This window comes from Doryrhamphus excisus, linkage group LG8, assembly GCF_037039965.1.
Source record: "Doryrhamphus excisus strain RoL-2023G ecotype Guam linkage group LG8, RoL_Dexc_Guam_v1.1, whole genome shotgun sequence".
NCBI lineage: Eukaryota > Metazoa > Chordata > Actinopteri > Syngnathiformes > Syngnathidae > Doryrhamphus > Doryrhamphus excisus.
In genome coordinates this window covers 5,065,558-5,084,758 of record NC_136364.1, presented here as the reverse complement: position 1 = coordinate 5,084,758, position 19,201 = coordinate 5,065,558, and the positions used below count along the sequence as shown (strand labels likewise).

General features: G+C 30.9%; 1 protein-coding gene across 2 annotated transcripts in view; it reads right to left on the bottom strand.

Annotated features, from left to right (window-relative positions):
* LOC131134128 (protein furry homolog) overlaps window positions 1–18,214 on the bottom strand; it is an 84,333-nt gene extending 66,119 nt beyond the window's left edge. Inside the window, exons 1-2 of one of the 2 annotated variants that reach the window (XM_058079020.2) lie at window positions 17,944–18,214; window positions 3,768–3,967 (exon numbers count right to left, since the gene is read on the bottom strand). In XM_058079020.2, the coding sequence (XP_057935003.2) occupies window positions 3,768–3,967; window positions 17,944–18,136 (393 nt within the window). In that variant the 5' untranslated portion in view covers window positions 18,137–18,214. Of the gene's footprint in view, window positions 1–3,767; window positions 3,968–12,150; window positions 12,381–17,943 lie in introns of those variants that run through there. The other variant, XM_058079024.2, reaches the window with a different exon arrangement.
* Window positions 18,215–19,201: the final 987 nt, after the last annotated feature.

Sequence of the window (19,201 nt, the reverse complement as noted above, 5' to 3'; positions counted from 1 at the left end):
TTCCTGCAAAAGCAAACCCAAAAAATCATGTTATCATTGGAAAACAAGTCATCAAATACCCCCAAAATGCCCCCAAAATCATGTTATTATTTGAAAACAAGTCATCAAATGCACAAACTTCATTATCTTAAACATTGGCGTTGTTTGTCAATTTTTTTTCCTGCAAAAACAAACCCAAAAAATCATGTTATCATTGGAAAACAAGTAATCAAATGCCCCAAAATGCCCCAAAAATCATGTTATTATTTGAAAACAAGTCATCAAATGCACAAACTTCATTATCTTAAACATTGGCGTTGTTTGTAAAAAAAATTCCTGCAAAAGCAAACCCAATAAATCATGTTATCATTTGAAAACAAGTCATCAAATGCCCAAAAAATTCCCCAAAAAGGCCCAAAAAATGTCCAAAAAATGCCCCAAAAATCATGTTATTATTTGAAAACAAGTCATCAAATGCACAAACTTCATTATCTTAAACATTGGCGTTGTTTGTAAAAAAAATTTCCTGCAAAAGCAAACCCAAAAAATCATGTTATCATTGGAAAACAAGTCATCAAATGCCCAAAAAATTCCCAAAAAAGGCCCAAAAAATGCCCCAAAAATCATGTTATTATTTGAAAACAAGTCATCAATTGCACAAAAAATGTCCCAAAAATCATGTTATTATTGGAAAACAAGTCATCAAATGCACAAACTTCATTATCTTAAACATTGGCGTTGTTTGTAAAAAAATTTCCTGCAAAAACAAACCCAAAAAATCATGTTATCATTGGAAAACAAGTCATCAAATACCCCCAAAATGCCCCAAAAATCATGTTATTATTTGAAAACAAGTCATCAAATGCACAAACTTCATTATCTTAAACATTGGCGTTGTTTGTCAATTTTTTTCCCTGCAAAAACAAACCCAAAAAATCATGTTATCATTGGAAAACAAGTAATCAAATGTCCCAAAAATGCCCCAAAAATCATGTTATTATTTGAAAACAAGTCATCAAATACACAAACTTCATTATCTTAAACATTGGCGTTGTTTGTAAAAAAAAATTCCTGCAAAAACAAACCCAAAAAATCATGTTATCATTGGAAAACAAGTCATCAAATGCCCAAAAATGCCCCCAAAATGCCCCAAAAAATGCCCCAAAAATTCCCAAAAAATCATGTTATTATTTGAAAACAAGTCATCAAATGCACAAACTTCATTATCTTAAACATTGGCGTTGTTTGTCAATTTTTTTTCCTGCAAAAGCAAACCCAAAAAATCATGTTATCATTGGAAAACAAGTCATCAAATGCCCAAAAAATGCCCCAAAAATAATCTTATTATTTGAAAACAAGTCATCAAATGCACAAACTTCATTATCTTAAACATTGGCGTTGTTTGTAAAAAAAATTTCCTGCAAAAGCAAACCCCAAAAAATCATGTTATCATTGGAAAACAAGTCATCAAATGCCCAAAAATGCCCCCAAAATGCCCCAAAAAATGCCCCAAAAATTCCCAAAAAATCATGTTATTATTTGAAAACAAGTCATCAAATGCACAAACTTCATTATCTTAAACATTGGCGTTGTTTGTCAATTTTTTTTCCTGCAAAAGCAAACCCAAAAAATCATGTTATCATTGGAAAACAAGTCATCAAATGCCCAAAAAATGCCCCAAAAATAATCTTATTATTTGAAAACAAGTCATCAAATGCAAAAACTTCATTATCTTAAACATTGACGTTGTTTGTCAATTTTTTTTCCTGCAAAAACAAACCCAAAAAATCATTGGAAAACAAGTCATCAAATGCCCAAAAAATGCCCAAAAAATCATGTTATTATTTGAAAACAAGTCATCAAATGCACAAACTTCATTATCTTAAACATTGGCGTTGTTTGTCAATTTTATTTCCTGCAAAAGCAAACCCAAAAAATCATGTTATCATTTAAAAACAAGCCATTAAAGTCTAGCCCGCAGCTTCACTCGTCCCACATTTTCCAGCTAACGAGAACGCCATCATTCACTGCGGCATCAGCATGAAGGCTAAAAGATGGGATATTAATGACGCCTCCCGTTATGAAAGTCGTCCATCACGGGCAATGACGGCTTTCATGAGGGATTAAGGCTGATCTTAATTAGTTTTACACCCCTCGCACATTCTCGTTGTTAGCAAATGGAGTCTGGATTGACAGCTGAGGGTTAGCAGGAACTTTGGCGTTTAATCAATTAGTGGACAATGTGCATAATGTGCATAATAAGCATTAATAAATATAATATTGAATAAAATAATACAATTCTATTATTTTTTATTAATTTGTATTAAAATACATAATTATACAATACAATAAATAATGAAATTATTAAAAATGACAATATTGTTAATGATGCATATTTTGTATCACAAAAACACAGGCTATTAATATTTTATTAATAATATTTTTATAATATTATATATTATAATATTTTTATTAATTTTTGTATTAAAATAAAAAAATATACAATAAATAATGAAATGATTAAAAATGACAATATTGTTAATGATGCATATTTTATATCACAAAAACACAAGCTTTTATAAAATATATAACAAGCAGAAGAATGAATGAGAAAAAGTGGTGCACCAAAAAGACAATTCAATTTTTTTAAATTAATTTTTTATTAAAATACATAATTATACAATATAATAAATAGTAAAATTATTAAAAATGACAATATTGTTAATGATGCATATTTTATATATTTATTATATTTTTATAACATTTCTATTAATTTTTGTATTAAAATAAAATATTATACAATAAATTATGAAATTATTAAAATGACAATATTGTTAATGATGCATATTTTATATCACAAAAACACAGGCTTTTATAAAATATATAACAAGCAGAAAAATGAATGAGAAAAAGTGGTGCACCAAAAAGCACTAAGCATTCATAAATATAACATTGAATAAAATAATATTTTATTAATAATATTTTTAAATATATATTTAAATATAATTATATTTTTTATAATATTTGTATTATTTTTTTTAATTAAAATAAATAATTATACAATACAATAAATTGTGAAATTATTAAAAATGACAATATTGTTAATGATGCATATTTTATATCACAAAAACACAGGTTTTTAATAAAATATATAAAAAATAAATTTTAATTAATTAAATTTAATTAATTAATTAATTAATTAAAAAAAAATTAATTTCCAATTTAAGTTTTCTATTCCGTGAATTATGCCAACATTGCCTCTGTTAAAATATGCTTTAACTTCACTTATTTTTATATATTATTAACAATTTATTCCCATTTTATCACTTTGAAATTTGAATATTATTTATCATTATTTTTCATGTTTCATGTTTTTCATGGCCTGCATGGTGAGTGAGTGGTTAGCACGCAGGGTACACAGCTAGTTCGATTGCATGTTCTCCCTGTGCATGCGTGGGATTTTTCCGGGTATTCCGGTTTCCTCCCACATTCCAAAAACATGCTAGGTTAATTAGCCACTCCAAATTGTCCATAGGTATGAATGTGAGTGTGAATGGTTGTTTGTCTATATGTGCCCTGTGATTGGCTGGCCTCCAGTCCAGGGTGTACCCCGCCTCTCAGACAGCTGGGGTAGGCTCCAGCATACCCGCATACGACTCAATTGAGTATAAGCGGTAAAAAAATGAATACATGGAAAAGGAGTCGGAACGCCGAAAGGGAGTTCATGCACGTGGAGCATTTGGAAGGTTTTTGTGTTTTGTTTTTTTTTTCTTCAACGTTAGACTCACCAGCGGTTCCGCCATGATGATTCTAATCTTGCGTTCCGATACGGTGGCGAAGACGGCAAACAGGCTCTTGAGGACGTACTCGCCCGGTTTGCTCTCCGGGTCCACGCTGATCGGCATCATGACCGGGGGACCCTTCTCTCCCTGAGGACTGCAGACTGGAGGGATGGGGGGTTTGCTGTAGCCGTTCCCGACGGGTGATGCTGAAGAAACAACAAATGGAAAAAAAAAAAAGGTGTTTTAATAAGTAAAACATGACCAATTGAGGAATACGTGAGCGACAGGATAAGCCATGGAGGTGTTTACAAAGAGAGACGACCGATTTGGGTGTTGGAACAAGGTTTCCCCAAACATGGACATAAAAATTCCCACCATGTTGAACATTCCTGACGCACACTGTCCAAAGGGCACTGACATCTCCCAAAGGAAATGAAAGGCCCACGGCCAGCAGCTGCTGTTTTCGTATCCTACCAAAGATGTCACAACCATCTTGTGACCATCTAGTGTTGTGCTATGGTGTGGCCCGTGTTTGATTACGCACGGCCCGGGCCATGAGAACCATGCCAGCCAACATGCAAGTTCAAGGTTTGCCTCCACACTAAGATTTGCTAAGTCTAGTCAAGAATTTCATGTAAAATATTTACTGGAATTGGTACTGGAATCACTTGTAAAAAAAGTACGCCTTTTCATATTTATTACTATCAATATTATTATTATTTAAAATATTTTTTTATATTTTTTTGTATTTTTTCTACGATTTTTTACATGTATTTTCCATATTTTTATTTCCATTATAATTGACAATAATGATACAAGCAATTACCTTTTCATTACAATGGTTAGTGTTACGATTATTATTAGAAGTAATAACATAACTAACACTACTACTGTGAATAATAATAATAATAATAATAATAATAATAATAATAATAATAATAATAATAATAATAATAATAATAATATGAAATACAACAACAAAAATTATTAAAAATACTATTATTATCGATGAAGAATTATGCTGTAAAAATCCAGAAAAAAAACCAAAACAACAATTTAAACTATATTAGGAAAGCAGGAAGTGAACAAATGTAACAGTTTATTATTAGAATGTCACATTATTACAACACATTAGAAATAATAACATAACTAACACTACTACTGTGAATAATAATAATAATAATAACATGAAATACAACAACAAAAATTATTTAAAATACTATTATTATTATTATTATTATTATTATTATTACTATTGATAAAGAATTATGCTGTAAAAATCCAGAAAAAAAACAAAAAACAACAACAACAACTTAAACTATATTAGGAAAGCAGGAAGTGAACAAATGTAAGTTTATTATTAGAATGTCACATTATTACATCACATTATTAGAAATAATAACATAACTAACACCACGGATGTGAATAATAATAACATGAAATACAACAACAAAAATTATTAAAAATACTATTATTATTATTATTGATAAAGAATTATGCTCCAAAAATCCAGGATAAAAAATAAATAAATAATCAAAATAAACAAAACAACAACTTAAACTATATTAGGAAAGCAGGAAGTGAACAAATGTAACAGTTTATTATTAGTCACATTATTACATCATATTATTAGAAATAATAACATAACTAACACTACTACTGTGAATAATAATAATAACATGAAATACAACAACAAAAATGATTACAAATTTTACTATTATTTTACTATTTTACTATTTTACTATTATTATTATTGATGAAGAATTATGCTGTAAAAATCCATTTTTTGCCTTGATCTAACCTATTGCTTTTCACATTTATTACTATCAATAATATTATTATTTAAAATAAATGTTTTTGTTCATCTATTATTTTTTACATGTATTTTCCATATTTTTATTTCCATTATAATTGACAATAATGATACAAGCAATTACCTTTTCATTACAATGATTAGTGTTAGGATTATTATTAGAAATAACAACATAACAATACTACTACTGTGAATAATAATAATAATAATAATAACATAAAATACAGCAACAAATATTATTAAAAATACTATTATTATTGATGAAGAATTATGCTGCAAAAATCCATTAAAAAAATAAATAAAATAATAATAATAATAAAATAAATACAACTTAAACTATATTAGGAAAGCAGGAAGTGAACAAATCTTACAGTTTATTATTATAATGTCACATTATTATATCAAATTATTAGAAATAATAACATTAACACTACTACTGTGAATAATAATAATAATAATAACATGAACAACAACAAAAAATATTAAAAATACTATTATTATTATTGATGAAGAATTATTATTGATTATGCTGTAAAAATAAATTTTTTGCCTTGATCCAACCGGTTGCTTTTTATTATTTAAAATAAATGTTTTTGTTCATCTATTATTTTTTACATGTATTTTCCATATTTTTTTTTCCATTATAATTGACAATAATGATACAAGCAATTACCTTTTCATTACAACAATGTTACGATTATTATAATACTATTTATTACTATTATTATTATTATTATTATTGTTATTATTATTATTATATTATTATTATTATAACACAAGTAACACTACTACTGTGAATAATAATAATAATAATAATAATAATAATAACTAAATACAACAAAACAAAACAACAAAAATTATCAAAAATGCTATTATTATAATTATTGATGAAGAATTATGCTGCAAAGACAAATTTTTTTAAAACAATTATTTGCCATGATCCTACCTGTTGTAAACTGTTTTGACATGAGGTTTTGATGAATTATTATTATATTTTATATATTTTATTATTATATTTTATATATTTTATTATTATATTTATTATTATTATATTTTATATATTTTATAAATGATATTTTATATATATTATATATTATAATTATTCCACTAGTAACTTAGATGCAAATATATTTGTACTTGGTTTGCACAAAGCATGCAAAATAAATGACAACTAAGAAAGCAACTTCCCTCGATAATCGCACAATCATAGTTGTCCCATTTTTAAGAGCGACACACAAAAGCATAAAAACTGAAGTGAACAACAGGAGATGTTCTCCAGGTCTACTCGGGACACGCATGTCACGGTGCCTTTCACGGAATGCCCAGCATGTGCAAACCCTCTCAGCACCTACCCAGGCCCTTGATGAAGCTGATGACACTGGCTTTGCTCCAGCACACGGCCGTCCCGTCCATAGCGGAGAACAACGGTTGAACCCACGGTTCGAGCTCCCTTTAACCGAGGCTAAAAATCTCCCTTAGGAAACACATCAGCGTCCATGTCTTGTGTGTCGGCTGGCCGAGTCCTCCTGGGGCATATTTTCCACGGAGCGCTCAAGCCAGACACCCAGACACCCACCCCGCCAGCCACCGGTGGGTGTTGCTTAAATAAGTCCCACCAGACAGGAGACGACACAACCGTTTGTCTCTTCTTCTGCTTCTTCTTCTCTAAAGTTGCTTTGCTTTGCCTTGTGACCAGCCTGTGGTGCCTTCCAGGAGTGAAGGTCAAGCGGGAATTTTTAGCAAACCGGTGATGCTACCAGGGGGCATACATAGCTGTGTGACTATTATTACCCCGGGGTGCACGCTATACTCGCGACATCAGACATCGGACACGTTTTGCTGCGATTAAATCGACAAAAAATAACCGAGGCTAAAAGACTCGCAGTGCATGAAGCCCCTTGTGTCCGATTCTGCACAAAGACTCATCACACAAGTAAAACAAGGGGGCTCACGGGGCATGACATCACCACCCTCCCCTGGCACCATCATGAAAACAAGCGCCCCCCTCGATTATACTTGTAACAGTTTAGAAACAATAACAGAGCTAAAAATACACCATCTACGTTATGCTAGCCATAGCATTTCAGTGTGTGGAATCAAACTATGGAATGGATTGAGTAAGGGAATCAAACAATGCACAACGATGAGCCAATTCAAGAAACAATACAAGCAGTTGATGTTTGCTAAATACAAGGATGAAGAGTCTTGAACCAGTCATGATGTGCTATATATATCACTATATTGACACTTACTATGGTACCCATTATGGCATTGGATGCTCATATCGCCGAGTACTTTGGTACGTGATGGAAAATACATTTTTATTAAAAATAAATAAAAAAAAAAATTAAAATTAATGAATAAATAAAATAAACTTATAAAATGAATTAAAAACAAAAAACAAACAAAAAAAACTATATACTGTGCTATATATATCACTATATTGACAGGTACAGGTACTGACAAAAATAAAAATAAAAATAAAAATAAAAATAAAAATAAAAATAAAAATAAAAATAAAAATAAAAATAAAAATAAAAATAAAAATAAAAATAAAAATAAAAATAAAAATAAAAATAAAAATAAAAATAAAAATAAAATTATTTAAATTAATAAAATTTTTTTAAACTATATTAGGAAAGCAGGAAGTGATCAAATGTAACAGTTACTGATTGTAAAAGTACCAGATGGAGGGGTAGGATTTAATAAGCTTTGCTTCTTCCTACTCCTTTTGGACATGTGGAACTGGGAACTGATTATGGGATGCACTCGATTGGAATCTGATGCATGTTCAAATGAAATAAAACCATTACCATTACCATTACTTTCAACTACAGATGTTGCGACGACGATGCCCCCCCACAGTTTTCAATTTCATCTCTTTGCCCCTGAAACACGCGGCACCACAAGACAGGCTGCATACATTGCAAAAAAATCTCTGACAAAAACTAAAAATTCGTATCTTCCAATCCAATCCACTTTATTTATATAGCATATTTTATAAACAGTTTCCAAAGTGCTGCACAAACTAGAAAATAAAAAGTAAAAATAAAATACAATAAATAAAGGTACAAATTGAATTTAATCCAAAATTAAAAGATCAAATAAGAAATACAATTAACATTATTTGTATAATTTTTTAATTTAAAATATTTTTATTGTTATTTTATTATTTTATTTATATAAATTATTTAAAATTAAAATTAAAATTAAAATTAAAATTAAAATTAAAATTAAAATTTCTTAAATTCAATAGTGTTCCTTGCCTCGATAAGCCAAAATGGAAACCAAAGAAACATTCATATAAATTTTGATAAATTTTGATTCATTTTGATAAAAAAAGGCGAGCTTAAATGTTCATTTATTCCTGTCATTTCGCTAACTTCTGTTTCCAGAAGGTTAACAGGATGGATTGTGATAAAAATATGTTAAGAACACAGTTTGAGTCATTAATAACACAAAAAGACAAGCGCCGTAGTTTACGCTAACCAGGAAAAGTACGCAAAACGTGGCAAGATTTTGGTGTAAATTTTCAATGTTAAGCGAAAAACACGCTAACCGGGGCGGACGCTAACTGAGGTTCCGCTGTATTTCCCATTCAGTTTGCTATGGCAGCCCATTTAGGAAGCAAACTAGCTGGGTCTGAATAAATAAATAAACCAGGCCCTCTGCTGGCTGCTGCGAAATAGCAAAATAAACATGCAACAAACGATACAGAAAATGATATTTTAGCACAACTCAATATTTGATTTACAGTGCAATTCTTATATAAGTCTCGTTCAAATTCATCCATGGAGACAGGAGCATAAACACCCACTTTAGCCATCAGCCATTAGTGACGAGTGGGTCGACATTTGGGCACAAATGACCTCATTAACTGTGCCAGAATTTCCAGGGTCAGCATGATGGTGGTAGGGGGGCCATTATGAAAACACACACAGGACTAAAAATAAAGGCAAACTGTTCCAACAGTAGAATGTGAGGCTAATAAAAGCTTGCGCGTCACGTTATGTAATGAGCAGGAACCTCCCTGCCGGTTGGTTTATGATACATTTTTACGTCAAAGGGAGAGTGGAAAAAAAAATGAACAAGCCTTGTTGTTATGCGCCTCACTCGTTAAAATGCTGCTTGCTGCATGTCCATTTCTGACCACTTTTTCATGGCAAACCGTGTATTTTGTAACTATCGATTGATATCAGTGGAATAGTATCAGTATCAATAGTATGGTATAGTATCAATAGTATGGTATCGTATCATCCAATCCACTTTATTTATATAGCATATTTTATAAACAGAGTTTCCAAACTGCTGCACAGACTAGTAAAATAAAAAAAAGTAAAAATAAAATACAATAAATGAAGGTACAAATTGAATTTAATCCAAAACTAAAAGATCAAATAAGAAATAAAATTATTAACATTATTATTATTATTATTATTATTTTAAATATTTTTAGTTATTTTATTATTTTATTTATATAAATTATTAAAAATTTAAATTAAAATATACATTATATATTATATATATATATATTTAATTATATATTACAAATATAAAATATAAATTAATTATTAACATTATTTTTATAATTTTTTAAAAATATTTTTATTGTTATTTTATTATTTTATTTAGATAAATTATAAAAAAATTAAAATTAAAATATTTTTAAAAATATATTTTATATATAATATACGTATATGATATTTTATATATTTTATATAATAATTTAAATAAAATAGAAAATATATATTTTATATATAATATATATGATATTTTATATATAATATATAATAATTTAAATAAAATATAAAATATAAAATATAAAATATAAAATATAAAATATAAAATATAAAATATAAAATATAAAATATAAAATATAAAATATAAAATATAAAATATAAAATATAAAATATAAAATAACAAGAAGCAAAGCAATAAAAATATAAAAAATAAAAACAATTAAAATAAAAGGCAAGAACTAAAAGACACAGGACCATACGACTCACTCCGAGTTAAAAGCCAGAGAATAAAAGTGGGTTTTAAGACGAGACTTAAAGCTTTCGATGTTGGGGGGCCAGTGGAATAGTATCACAATGGTATCGTATCATCCAATCTAATCCACTTTATTTATATAGCATATTTTATAAACAGAGATTCCAAAGTGCTGCACAAACTAGAAAAAAAAGTAAAAATAAGTACAAATTGAATTTAATCCAAAACTAAAACTCTGTTGAGAGTTCTGTACAAACAAACACGCGGCCCGCGGGCTAAATGTGGCCCGCAGGAAACTACTTTGAGGCCCCCGCCTTGATATGAAAGTTTAATGTTAGTTTGATATGGATGCTGTATGGTATCATGTACCCAGAAAAAATGATTACGTTTGATTCATGTTCATGTTAAAGGTTAAATAACTGTTAATAGTTATCCTCCCTATCCGTGTGGAAGTGGTAAGTGTTTGGCTTTTTAAGTTTAAAGGAAATAACTTGAAGGCTACCGTTTAGGTGGCTAGCTCTCTAGTTTGCGAGTTAGCATGTGTCTCAAGACCCTGCAGTTGCGCAATATGTTGTAAATAAAAAGAGTATAAATGTGACTATAGTCGTGTTTTGTCATGTCTACAGGGCTCTAATAATGCTTTGTTCATTTTAATCTGAAAAAAATCATTTGTCTACCCGCCAACTATATGTGGTTTCTTAAATTTGTATTATTTGCCGTTTTATTATTATTATTATTATATTTATTTATTTATTACTGATTGATTGATTTTCTTTATTCTTGATTTGTTTATTTATTTTTCATCTTATTTTTTGTAGAAAAATAAAAAGTAAGATATTTGAGAACAGTGGAATGTTTTATCAGAGCTTTTCTTGTAAAAAAATCAAAACCAAAGCAAAGTTTATTAAGTTTTCTGTTTTTAATAAATGCGTTTTTTGTTGGGTTTTTTTTGGAAAACCTGATGCGGCCCAGTCTCGCCCAGACCCTAGCTCCAGTGGCCCCCAAGTAAATTAAGTTTGAGACCCCTGTTCTAGTTTTTCTAGTTGCTTGTTGCTAGTTAATTGCTAGCAAATAACGACAAACAATCATGTTGTTTACATTGGAAAACTTGCCGTTATCAACAGTAACATGCTGTGAGGATTACGCAACATCGTCAGGAGATGGCTCAGTGTTGACCGTGCAAACTTTGCATTGAGATACTTCCACGCGGAAGTATTTACACGGGCACTATGAGCGCTTCCCCTGCTGGTTTTGACATGAATTACTTTGCGATTGCAATAACTTTCCTTTTCAACTCGTAAAAACACACAACAACCAGGAGCCGATCCCATCAAGAAGGCAGTGGAGCCTTCAGGTGAAGCTCGGCTAATCCTATTAGCGTGTCCTCACGCTTACTAAGAACTATTTAGACCATGTGAGTGACTGGCACACTCCAGTTAAAAACAAGCCGTGCGGCGCACCCGAGGTGCTGAATCATTGCACGATGGCGATGAAACAGTTTCGACTGTGCTGTTGCTAGGAGACGGCCACAAGTACAACTCCCGTTTGACAAAGAACAGCAACAAAAAAACGAGTTGTACTCACAGCCGCTCCATGACTTCAGCAGAGATTTGATGCTGATTTCAAAGAATCCCGAGTCCTGCTGGCTGGCCATGACATGCACTTTGTTTCCGATTTTTCCCGCCGAAGCTCAGGAATGCTGTCACCTCTCCGATGTACATCCAGAGAGGACACACTCGGAAGACACCCTGTCCTCGATAAGCGCCCCTTCCCTGTTCTTCTGTGCCGTCCTCCCTGCTTGCGTTATCCTTTGCTCGCTCTCAGCATCTCTAAAGCTGGAGGCGGGCAGTGGGCGGGGCTCCCTTTAAATAACCGCGAGTGGAGGCTGAGAGCGCAGGGAGCAATCCTCTTAGTCGGTAATAATAACTGCTGTTTGTCTGCGTGTGGCGCCTGATGATGATGATGATGATGCTAGTGATGATGATTATAAGAGCGCTGGGCATCTCTTCCGAACGACTGGTAGAGCAGCGTGAAGATGACATTAACCCTTCGATGCACGAGTGACTGGACCCTACACTCTTCCATAAGTGGATCAAAAATCACCCATACTAGAATCAATGCCTTTTTATGACCATTTAGCCATTTTGGTTAGGAATAATCACTTGTATGATATTTAGTATTATATTTAGGACCACACAAGAATGATTTCATGTTAGAAACATCTTCATTTTTCACTTTTTTACATCTTTGAAAAAGAAAATGACCCCGTACAACAATAGAAAATGGGAGGATCCATTGTGTGTTGCATAAAGGTAAGTTAAAAATGTGAATGGCATGATATCAAAAATATGATTTTTGAGGAATACCTGGAATATGAAATGATAACAATTTTTCATTACAAAGATATTTCAAGAAAACAACCTGACCGGGTCATTTTTGACCCACTTATGGAAGGTTGGGGTAGTAACACAAAAACTAAAATTTCTTAAAATGTATAAAAGATAAGTTAAAAATGTGAATGGCATGATATCAAAAACATGTTTTTAAGGAATACCTTGAATATGAAATGAAGAAAAATTTTCATTACGAAGATATTTCAAGAAAACAACCTGACCGGGTCATTTTTGACCCACTTATGGAAGATTTCTTAAAATTTCTCAAAATGTATAAAAGATAAGTTAAAAATGTGAACGGCATGATATCAAAAACATGTTTTTTGAGGAATACCTGGAATATGAAATGATAAAAAATTTTCATTATGAAGATATTTCAAGAAAACAACCTGACCGGGTCATTTTTGACCCACTTATGGAAGGTTGGGGTAGTAACACAAAACCTAAAATTTCTTAAAATGTATAAAAGGTAAGTTAAAAATGTGATATGATAGCAAAGACATGTTTTTTTTAGGAATACCTGGAATATGAAATGATGAAAAATTTTCATTACAAAGATATTTCAAGAAAACAACCTGACCGGGTCATTTTTGACCCACTTATGGAAGATTTCTTAAAATTTCTTAAAATGTATAAAAGATAAGTTAAAAATGTGAACGACTTGATATCAAAAATATGTTTTTTGAGGAATACCTGGAATATGAAATGACAAAAAAATTTCATTACAAAGATATTTCAAGAAAACAACCTGACCGGGTCATTTTTGACCCACTTATGGAAGGTTGGGGTAGTAACACAAAAACTAAAATTTCTTAAAATGTATAAAAGGTAAGTTAAAAATGTGATATGATAGCAAAGACATGTTTTTTTAGGAATACCTGGAATATGAAATGATGAAAAATTTTCATTACAAAGATATTTCAAGAAAACAACCTGACCGGGTCATTTTTGACCCACTTATGGAAGGTTGGGGTAGTAACACAAAAACTAAAATTTCTTAAAATGTATAAAAGATAAGTTAAAAATGTGAATAGCATGATATCAAAAACATGTTTTTTGAGGGATACCTGGAATATGAAATGATGAAAAATTTCAATTATGAAGATATTTCAAGAAAACAACCTGACCGGGTCATTTTTGACCCACTTATGGAAGGTTGGGGTAGTAACACAAAACCTAAAATTTCTTAAAATGTATAAAAGGTAAGTTAAAAATGTGATATGATAGCAAAGACATGTTTTTTTTAGGAATACCTGGAATATGAAATGATGAAAAATTTTCATTACAAAGATATTTCAAGAAAACAACCTGACTGGGTCATTTTTGACCCACTTATGGAAGGTTGGGGTAGTAACACAAAACCTAAAATTTCTTAAAATGTATAAAAGGTAAGTTAAAAATGTGATATGATAGCAAAGACATGTTTTTTTTAGGAATACCTGGAATATGAAATGATGAAAAATTTTCATTACAAAGATATTTCAAGAAAACAACCTGACCGGGTCATTTTTGACTAATGGAGTATAATAGAAGTCCAAATAAATTAAATTCTCTAACAAAAATTGAGGAAATCTTTTTCCCCCCGTAACAGAATAAATAACTTTGAACATTGTACTTCTCTCAGTTGTAGGAAGTGTTTTTGCAATACACTTCAAAAAATTATAAAATAATATTTCAATGCGGTTCACATTTTAGCATATCATTTTCATGATATTTTACTACTTAAACTCTTTTTAAGTCACCTCAAAATTTGCATGACTTCCTGAGCAAATACAATGACATTTTTCATGAGAGCAAGCTTCTATAAAGTACTCATATTATTAAGTATGCCATAAAATCCTTGTTATGTCATATCTATACGGCATATGACTTACTCTTACTGTAATACTAATCTGTCATGCAAATGCATTAATATATTCTCAGTTGCGGCATACGTATATCGCTCGGTAAACAAGAAGATCCTCAAGCAAAATCGCCTCAAGCTAAGCTATTTATAGAATTGTGTGTTTTTAAATAATAAATGTGTAAAATGGGTGTGGTTACTTCATCTGTTACATATTTGAAGGATGGAAAGTTGGATTTATAGCCTCAATAAAAGCTTGAGGAAATGTGGAAAGGTGTGGTCCATCGCACCATTTTGTCCATATGGAAAATCTTATTATAATTCTAATGAATAAATATTTATCAGACCAAAGCGGTGTTTGTTGGTGATAAGTGATTAATGGCGATTAATCGGAGCATTTTTAAGACGTGTTCTCAGCATACTGTCGTCTCTTGACGACACTGAAAGTGCCGGCGCCATCATTGATGACATCATCCATCCTCTGCTGGCTCTCAGCGGCGTAATCTCCATCCAAACGCTTGATTACATAATATACTTTTACGACGGAGGTGTCATCACTGGCCTCGGGCAAGCTTTCACTAAACTAACATTTTGTCTTATTACAGCCTGGACAGGAAGTGGAAAGGGTCTGACATAACATGGCCCGAGGTAGCGTCACAAAGCACAGTGAGTTCCTTGAGACTTCCAGGGAATAGCTCATGTGCTGGTTAGCTTTGGTGGAATCGTCATTTTCAGCCATATTTCCGTCAGTGTACCGCGGTTGTGGCTACAGATGTAGTTTACCACCCGTATGTTACTGAACGAGTGGCGGCTTTGGGTACCTGGTAAGGTTCTATCAGAATCAAATCCATTATTGGGAAAAGTGTGAAGCTTAAACTTGAGTTGCAAAAATAAAATAAATTAAAATAAAATAAAATAAATTAAAAATGTATAATAAATTTTTTTATAATAAAATGTATAATTTATAATTTATAAATTAAATTATTTATTTTATATTTTTTATTAAATTAAATTAAATTAATTTATTTATATTTTTTAAATTAAATTAAATTAAATTAAAGTATTTATATATTTTAATTAAATTAATTAATTAATTTATATTTTGTAAATTTAATTAAATTATTTATATATTTTTAATTAAATTAAATTATTTATTAATATTTTTTAAATTAAATTAAATTAAATTAAATTAAATTAAATTAAATTAAATTAAATTAAATTAAATTAAATTAAATTAAATTAAATTAAATTAAATTAAATTAAATTAAATTAAACTGGAGTTGCTTGTTCGCTTCTGTCGCTAGTGAACAATGGCAATTGAAGAGAGAAGGAGAGAGAAAAATGGGACGAGAATGTCAACGTCAAGCTAGCAGGAGGGTCTATAGGCCACCACAGGTGTCCAGCATGCGGCCCAGTGCCATTTAAGACACAAGGGTGTTTTTTTTGTTGGCCATCAGTACATTCCAAAAATACAATTAAACAAGAGAACTAAAAAAAAAAAAAAACAGCAAAAATGGGATTTTTTAAAAATGAGAATTTTTATGAGAATAATGACATCCAACATGCGGCCCGCAGGCCATTTAAGACACAAGGCTGTTTTTTTGTTGGCCCTCGGTACATTACAAAAATACAATTAACCAAGAGAACTAAAAAAAAAAAAAAAACAGCAAAATTTTGATTTTTTTTAATGAGAATTTTTACGAGAATAAAGACATCCAACATGCGGCCCGCGGGTCATTTAAGACACAAGGCTGTTTTTTTTGTTGACCCTCGGTACATTCCAAAAATACAATTAAACAGAGAACTAAAAAAAAAAAAAATCTGCAAAAATGGTATTTTTTTTATGAGAATTTTTCTGAGAATAAAGATATCCAACATGCAGCCCACAGGCCATTTAAGACACATTCATTCATTCATTCACTACCGCTTTGCTGTTTTTTTGTTGGCCCTCGGTATATTCCAAAAATTCAATTAAACAAGAGAACTAAAAAAAACCCCCCAAAAAACAGCAAAAATTTTATTTTTTTTTAATGAGAATTTTTATGAGAATAAAGACATTCAATATGTCATCATGCAGCCCGCTGGCCACTTAAGACACAAGGCTGTTTTTTTTTGTTGGCCCTCAGTACATTCCAAAAATATAATTAAACAAGAGAACTAAAAAAAAAAAAAAAAAGAAAAAATGTGATTTTTTTTAATGAGAATTTTTATGAGAATAAAGACATTCAACATGTCAACATGCAGCCCGCGGGCCACTTAAGACACAAGGCTGTTTTTTTTGTTGACCCTTGGTATATTCCCAAAATACAATTAAACAAGAGAAGTAAAAAAAAAAAAAAAAAAAGCAAAAATTTTATTTTTTTTTTTAATGAGAATTTTTATGAGAATAAAGACATTCAACATGTCAACATGCAGCCCGCGGTCCACTTAAGACACAAGGCTGTTTTTTTTTTTTGTTGACCCTTGGTATATTCCCAAAATACAATTAAACAAGAGAAGTAAAAAAAAAAAAAAACAGCAATTTTTTTTTTTTTTTTTTTTACAATTTTTATGAGAATAAATACAAAATATTAGGAGAATTGTCAGTCACAACGTCAATCTTAAAGAGGAGCTGTTATGCTTTTTAAAAATAATTTATAATAAAAAAAAGTTCTAATATTTTGGTTACCTCATATAGTGAGACCAGATCTAAAAAAAAAAATAAATAAAGTGATTTAAAAAAATAAATAAATGACTAATGATTTATGACAATTGCAACACGGCTGGTTTATTTATGATGAAGGCGTACCAACTGATGGCCTGCTGACTTTTTATTTTTCATAGCTGTGTACATGCAAAAGGGGGGGGGGGAAAGAGTGGGCCATATTAAGAACTTATTAAGAGCATTATCAAGCGCTGATGAAGGTGAGGAATGCCAGCTATGTGTCTGCTCTCATCGGCTATCTATGGACTTTTTTAACTCCCTGCTCGGACCCCCAGAGGCCCCTTGGCCGCTCACATCCTAAGACCATCACTCATTTAACACGAGATGAGAGTTTTGTACATCAGGTGTGTTATTATTCCAATAAATTATAATAATAATAATAATTCCCGAGTCGGCGTTCCAAATTCAATAAACAAGCGAGGCATTTTTCTACCTACTTTCAAGAATGGTGGGCCTCTTCCTGTGCCGCGGCTTTTTAAACTTGCCCCTTAAGTCCCGAGGAGGGAACGGGTCCAAGCTGGCAATGCGCCCCAGCACCACCTCGCTTAGGAGTTCTTCTGGACAGCCTGTCCCGGTCTCGGGTCCTGAGGTCATTTTGTGAAACGGCGAGCCCCGAGTGGCTTCCTTCATGATCCCATGTGAGGATTATTTTTTTTGCCTTCCTAGTATAGTACCTGCCTTCTCTATCGATGTCTGCTCATGTGTTCCCAGCCCTTCGCTTGTCAGGGTAGTTCAGCTAGTTACAGTCAAAAAAAAAAAGCATGAATTGGACAGGTATTAGATTACTTGGACAGCCCCTCCTCTTTTTGGGGCCAAAAGGCGACGGAGAGAGCAACAGCCCCGCCTAGTGTGGGTGCCCACCAGGCATTCCTGAATAAATATCCTGTATTTGTCTTGTCACGTCTTAACAGCCGACGTCTCCCACGGTTGGTGCTCGGTTGCAAAGCACACTCCCGAATTGAAGTACAAATCAATATTAAATTAAGGCCAAACTAGTAAATTCCTGACATATATTTCAAACTACAAAAAATATATATATCATTTTAAAACACTTGAGTAACAAACAAAAAGGAACATTTGTATTAGAGTGGAAACTACAAATAATTAAATCAGACATATTGGAATACTAGCTTCCTTGCTGCCTCAAAGAGCTAAGAAGTCCCAAAATAAAATAAAATAAATGTGAATTAAATGTAAATAAATATTTTGATATTGTTATGGCATAGAAAACATGTTTACAATCGTCTAAATCATTTTTTAAACATCTTTAGAGCCATCTAGACATGAAATAACACCCCTATAGTCATCTTTACATTTGTATTACCCAACATTTTAGACAGCTTATCTTGTAGAGATAAATAAACTAAATTTTCATACGTTATTTTTTTAATATTACCAGTTGTTTCCAATACATTTATGAATTTATTCTACTAAAATTATGACTTTATTCTTGTAATATTGTGACTTTTTTCTTGTAAATTTACAACTAAATTATCATATGTTATTCTCGTAATATTACCAGTTGTTTCCAATACATTTATTAATTTATTCTACTAAAATTATGACTTTATTCTTGTAATATTGTGACTTTTTCTTGTGAATTTACAACTTAATTTTCATATATTATTCTTGTAATATTACCAGTTGTTTCCAATAAATTTATGAATTTATTCTACTAAAATTATGACTTTATTC